The sequence below is a fragment of the Lithobates pipiens genome, unplaced genomic scaffold (genome assembly GCF_037356315.1).
Source record: "Lithobates pipiens isolate NorthernLeopardFrog02 unplaced genomic scaffold, aLitPip1_a1.2 Scaffold_22, whole genome shotgun sequence".
Classification (NCBI taxonomy): Eukaryota; Metazoa; Chordata; class Amphibia; order Anura; family Ranidae; genus Lithobates; species Lithobates pipiens.
The window spans coordinates 276,022,975-276,029,776 of record NW_027507784.1 but is presented as its reverse complement, the minus strand read 5'-3'; the positions used below and the strand labels follow the sequence as shown (position 1 = coordinate 276,029,776).

The following is a 6,802-nucleotide window of genomic DNA, read 5'->3' as shown; positions in this document are numbered from 1 at the left end:
CATCAAAGAGGCCCGCGGTCCCTGCCTGCAAAAGGCATCTAACAAGGCCTAACTGAGGCAGAGTTGGGCCTAACAATGTGCTAGCAAGTCCTGGGAATTGAAGTGTTGTGCAAGAGACAGTCGGCAAGCAGCTGTTGTGCTAGAGGAGACTGGAGTACAGTGTAAATAGAGGTCCTAAGCAATTCATCAATTAATTTCTGGGCATCTCATTAATTCCCTTACCCATCCAAGTTAAATTCCCCTAAATAAATCAACAAAACAAAGTACTAATCTGTTCATTGTCTCAACTGACTGAGGAGTAAATGCTGGGCAGAGGTGACAGGTGGGACCACAATATCCAGCAGCCCCTACGGGGGTACTGCTACATAGGCTATTTTGGCAAACGAGGCGTGTTCTCTTTTTGTTACTCATGTTCAGCTGCTTAAAAAAATGCACTCTTAACGCTAATTTAAAAAAAATATAATTATACACAATGCAGACAATCCCAATAAAAGAAAAAAAAAAAAAGCTTCTTATTCCTAATTCAAGTCCATGATTGTTTTTTTTAGTTTTTTTTTATCTTATGAAGTAAAATAAATACACTTTCTAAATAAAATCTTAAGGCAGGAGTAGGTGGTAGGTCAGTTACACACACTACTGTAAGTCAGACGCTGGTGGCGATGTGGATTCTGTTTGATCGTTGTCTTTGTTCAACTGAATGTGCTGAAGCAACTGATCACAATATGCAGCAGTCCTGTGTTTATGCTTCACAGCTTCAATTTCTTGCACTAACAATGAGGGATATACAATACTGGCTTCTTTCAGGACATCTATAAAGCAAACACAAAGATCACTATTATTTAAAGTCATAAACTGGTAAAGAGAACCTGTCGGTTCTTAATGCCGATAAACATTTACTTGGAAGTGAAAAAAAAATCTGCCATTCTGCCCCAACGTCAGCCCAGTCAATATATAAATTAGGATAACTTAAGAAATAGTAAAGATGACAGCTGGGAAATGCCATGTCTCTAGGTGCCCACAGATATTGATCAGACAAGTTAGAAACTCTGCAGCTCCCTCCTCTTCCTCTACGCCAGTGTTTCTCAAATCAGTCCTCAGGCCCCCCCAACAGGTCATGTTTTCAGGATTTCCCTCAGATGAAACAGCTGTGGTAATTGCTAAGGCAGTGAAACTGATCAAATCACCTGTGAAAAATAATGGAAAACCTGAAAACATGACCTGTTGGGGGGGCCTGAGGACTGGATTTGAGAAACACTGCTCTACGCGAATATAAAATTTGCATCGCCAACTTAAGGTATCGATCACATCTTTGTTTCCACCATTTAAAGGGGGAGTTCCACCCAAAAGTGGAACTTACGCTTAACTGCTTCCTCCCCTGTTTTTGACAGGTACCCTACCTCACTTCCGGGAGACGGCGTCGTCTCTCAGAAGTTAGTCTCCCCCTCCTCCTTCCACCGCGCCAGTTAGAAAGCGCAGCGTGCTTTGCGCATGTGCAGTAGGGAAGACTTCACTGCCGGTTTCTCTTTGTGTAGATGGCGGGGACAGTACCCGACAGTTGATCCGAAAATCAGCTGGGGTGCCTCATCGTGGGCTCCCTGGACACGTAAGTGTCGTTATATTAAAAGTCAGAAGTTACAGTATTTGTAGCTGCTACATTTAACATTTTTTTCCCCAGGCGGAACTACTCAAATTTCATAATCGGATCAATCAAAATAAGATCAAATCCATGAATAAAAGTACCTAAATGTTGCTGTTTGATGTGAATCGATCCATAATATATGTGCAATCTCTGTTGAATCGCCTTTAGATTTGCTGACTATCTTGTACAATCTTTATCTGAACAATTCATTCAATTTATATCCAACCAGTAAGGTCTCGCACTACATAATTGTTGGTATAGAGCATTGATGGCAAACCTTGGCACTCCAGATGTTTTGGAACTACATTTCCCATGATGCTCATGCACTCTGCAGTGTAGTGGAGCATCATAGGAAATGTAGTTCCAAAAACATCTGGGGTGCCAAGGTTCGCCATCACTGGTATAGAGGATTGAACAATCAGAATAAAGTGCACCCGTTATCACCAAGTATAATCAGCTAAAGGCAGCTTTCGGTAAAATGTAAATTTTCAATGAAAGCGGCATTATGGGGAGCTGACTTTACATTTTACTTACGTTTCAACCGTTTTTTATTAAAGGTTTACAATGCAAATAAAAAAACAAAGGTCTCAACTTTTCGTTATGCAAATACAACAAGTTCAATATGCAATACTTACATTTTACTTAAAGCTGCTTTTATTTTATTAGGTTTTCGAAGGGAGACAGGTGCACTATAAGCTCTATAAAAACAGCTCACAGCTGTCATTTTTATAGTACCGTTTTGCAAACGAACCAAAGAAGCTTATTTGGTTGCTATGGGCAACATGAAATGACAGCTCTAGTGCACTCTTTATATGATAGATCTAATGTGTTTAAAAAAAATATTATACAAAAAGTCAAATATCAGGCTTGGTAGCTAAACTAGAGCTTGGCAAACTATGGGTCACAAGCAAGCAAATTGTATGGATTGGTGCATCCTTACAACTGTAGTTTAACAACTAAGGTTCGTAACAAATAATATAAGTATAGTATAGTATAGTATAGTATAGTATAGTATAGTATAGAAGCCAGAGTAGAGCACTTACTTTTTATTTTAGTATTATACTGCCATCTAGAGCCATTACCCTGATATTACATAAATAACTATTACAGCAAATACAATAATACGAATATACATAAAAATAAGGTTTTTAAAAAATTAACACATACTGATAGACATTATTTATATGAAGCTGATAGCTTTTATTGACAATATATCTGAAAAAATAAATATAAACCTTACATTCCTTTAAAGTAGACCATAATATAGCTAACCTTTCCTCTTCCCAGTAACCTAATGTAAAAAACTCCCCCCAAATCCTTAGAGACAGACAAATCACAATTACGGGTATAGGTCTTGCCCTGATGCTGGTGATAAAAGTGGAGCAGAAGCCCAGAATTTCTGTCAAGCATATGTAAGGCTGGCAATTTTTCTAAGAAGGAGACAGACTGCATCAAAAACCTAAAAGAGGCTCTAAACCTGGGATACCAGCCTCCTGCACCCAATTGTCCAAGCATCCCCCTTCATCATCTGCATGCCAACAAATGCTTTTCTGAGGATTTAGTAGACCAAATGCTAGACCAGACTAGGAACCTTGTGAGGAGTAAAGTGTTGTGTGCCGGTGCCAAAATACAAAAAAAAACAATTAGTTAATTGTATACCAATGCTGCACCTAAAATTAGTGGAAAACTAATAACAATATAAAAGTATATATAAAGGGCGCAAAGGAAGCAATACAAAAATCAGATATCAAATTATTAAAGAGGAAGTAAACTCTGATGGGTTTTACTTACTCTGTTTCCCTGAAAAGGTAAAGCATAATGGGCTACTATGCACCGCATAGTCGCCCATTATGTGACACTAACCTGCAGGAGAATCCCACGACGTCCCCATCTTCCTCGCTAGCAGCGAGCGTCCATTCTTCACCCCTCTTCCTTCCAGGGCTGTGAACTCCGACTCTGTGACTGACTGGAGTCGCGCAACGTCACTTCCACGTATGCCTGCGGTAGCCGCCAGTCATGGCATGACCAGAGCTAGAAACGGCACAGCTTGCCCTTTCTAACTCCGGCGCATGCGCAAAAGAAATCGCCATACGGCGATTTGCAAATATCTCTTAGACCGTGTAGGTCTAGGAGATATTTCGAGCACCTACAGGTAAGCCTTAATCTAGGCTTACCTGTAGGTTAAAGTGGTCTGTAAGGGTTTACAACCACTTTAATATACACTGTGTATCCGATTAATAAAGTGCACAATAAAATAAACCATCAGAAATGTCCATAATAATCATATGTGAACAAATCTTGTGTATGCTCCAACACTGTGAAAAATATAATGAACACATGCGTCAATAAACTTGCTTAAAGTGTTTCACCCGAAGTGATAACAAAATGCACTCACCAGATCGCCTTGGCCACACAGTGACCTCAAAGCATGACTAATAGGAAGGAATCCTTCATTCAATGCTGTAGCTCCTTTATGCATCCCATTCCAATCAAGCAATCATATATGGAGGAAGCTGGATCCCAATCCACTTTGCAGGTATACAAATGTAGGTGTCTTCACCTTATAACATCTCTTCACTGCATATATCAACTTGCATCAAGTACATCTGTGAAATAGCTCCCCAACAAAGAGCCACAGAAGGCAGGAAATTCCTGTCTTCTGTGGCTCTTTGTTGGGGAGCTATTTCACACTATGAAGGCCAGTATACATGTGAAGGTAAGTATACCTGGGTTGGGGAAGTGGGCTTATTGAAAAGAGCCAGTCACTTTGTCTGAATGGGCATACTGTATCTGATGGGGTCTCTATAGGCCATTGTACTGGCAAGTGTGAAAAGTGGGCTTTCTGCACAAATTCCTGCCAAGTACATACCCAGCAACCACTTCAAAGACCTCCCTTTGAAGGAGTGTCAAATATCAGTGGAAAGTATATAGCAAGCTATGAGCATTTGCATGTGCTTCTTCAGCCAGATCAGGGTAGGCCCACGCAAATAGTTTCTGCTTTAGTAGATCAGCTAGTAAGCAGTTCTGATAATTTATAGCACCATTCTAAGACCATAATAATTCCTGGCATAGAACATACCTAGTACTGTAGTCTGCAGGTTTGTATCGGGGTCATCAAGGTGCACAAGGAGACCTCGGTATAAGAATTCCAGGTGAGCCTTATAGGTGGTCCTGTCATACTGTCCATCAATACATTTAAACCACAGACTAATTGTTTTGGCAGCTGTGATTCGGACTTCGTCTGAAGCATCATCAAGTCGTTTTAATACCTCTGTAAATACCAATATGAAAGATAAATAAGAATTCATAACACAGAATTTACAGCGAGTTAACATAATACTTGTTCTCGTAACCTTACAGTTTCTTCAATGAATCATGAAAATCATACTTTTGTGCAGACCTATAAATCAAATGGTAAATTGGACCCAGGTTAATACCCCCAAAGCCACCCCCGTATGCTACCCCTATATCTAAAATAAAAGGACTTCCTCCCCTAAATACTTACCTTACAACAGAATCAGGGTTTCTCTATGGAGAGAGGCGATTTGAGGCGATTCAGTTCGCATTGTGCGCTATACAAATTATTCATTCATTCAGAGATAGATGCAGCATGCATTGTCTGCTTTCACCTTAGCAGTCAGTACATCTGTCCCACACAGATTCCACTCTATTGACCTAGGAGGTGTGTAGCGCATTCCCGGAAGTAAGAGAGCAGTGGTGAGAAAGTTAAGATTTTATCCTGGGATTAGGTCCTCCTTAAAGGGACAGCTCACCTTTACAATAAACTGCCAATGCAGGTAAGTGGTGTCTGTAGATAAAAACAAACTGCAGCTCTGACTAAAGTTGAATAAAGCCCTTGCTATAAGTGTAGGCCATTTACATACCTTCCGAAGCCTGACCGGAATACTCCCAGTTGCTAAATGAGGCCTAGTCATTACTGATCACTTTCACATGCGTGAGCTCCTCCTCTGATTCAAACCCCCTTACATGCTCTTCCTCTCTCTTGATGCAGTAGCTTTGAGCTCAGTGTTTAGGAGCTCCTCTGATAGAGGGGTGAGCAGTAATGACTAGGCCTCACTTAGAAACGTCCTAGCAACTTCCTGGGCGTATTCTAGTCAGGCTTTAGGGGTTATGTCAGTGGCCTACACCTACAGCAAGGGCATTTTTCAACTTTAATCAAAGCTGCAGAGTTTGTTTTGATCTAAACACATACTTTATCCCCATAGGCAGTTTTTTTTGTAAAGGTGAACTAACCCTTTTACAGCCTTATTGTAAATAATAAATAAAAAGTACTACAAGGGCTGTAACACTTTTCCATGAGAAAAGCTTGCTATGGGCTCCCACCATTATTGCTTATATGATCACAAAGTCTAGGCCTTTTGCCACATGACAACTGTTGAAGAGAAAATCAGCCAATCTAAAAACGCCTCTTCAGCAAAGATAAAATGACAAAAAGCCTTGGCAGCATTTTCTCCAAGAAAGAAATATCTTTCACCTGATACCCTTTATTGATCCATTACAGAAAGTCTGTTAACACAGCTATATGTGAACATTGAGAAAAGGTAAAATTGTTAGTTCATGTCTATATTTTTTATTTAAGAAGCCACGATATAGTTCTATAAGCGACATCCGATTTGCAGTTTAATTTCTGGCTACTTACGTTGCAGGTGTGGAGGAGAAAATATATTAAAATTATTTACTTCTTGTTTAAAATATTCCCTTATGTACCTCAAATAAGGCTTTCTACTTAGGATGTGGCTGCTTTACAAAGCAGATTTAGCCTAGGTTCACACTGATGCGGGTTTGAATTTGTGAAGCTGAACTCGCAAAAAAACGGTAATGCAGTCCGACTTTGGTGGCGATTTGACAGACATCTGTGTGGGTTCCTGCACAGACGTCTATTCAAATCGCCCCCGAAGTCACCAAAAGTAGTACAGGAACTACTTTTGCCAATCGCTGTGGCACCGCAAAGTCAGCGTCACACCAATTCGAATGGTACCATTGCTGGGAACAGCCACCGATTTGACATGTCAAAACGCATGCCAAATTGGCCCAATGTGAACGTGGGCTAAAACTCCAATTAAATTCTTGGTTTAAATCAGCTGGATACATTCTAGGCACATCAAAACAAAAGGTGTTTATTGTGTTTTCTTTCTAAAGCAG

At 40.2% G+C, this 6,802-nt stretch overlaps 1 protein-coding gene across 1 annotated transcript in view; it reads right to left on the bottom strand.

Moving 5' to 3' along the window:
* Positions 1-443: 443 nt before the first annotated feature.
* Positions 444-6,802, bottom strand: part of DNAAF5 (dynein axonemal assembly factor 5) — a 78,491-nt gene continuing 72,132 nt past the window's right edge. The window contains exons 12-13 of the mRNA XM_077449060.1: positions 4,719-4,910; positions 444-809 (exon numbers count right to left, since the gene is read on the bottom strand). Coding sequence (XP_077305186.1) covers positions 634-809; positions 4,719-4,910 — 368 coding nt within the window. The 3' untranslated portion in view covers positions 444-633. The remainder of the gene's footprint in view (positions 810-4,718; positions 4,911-6,802) is intronic.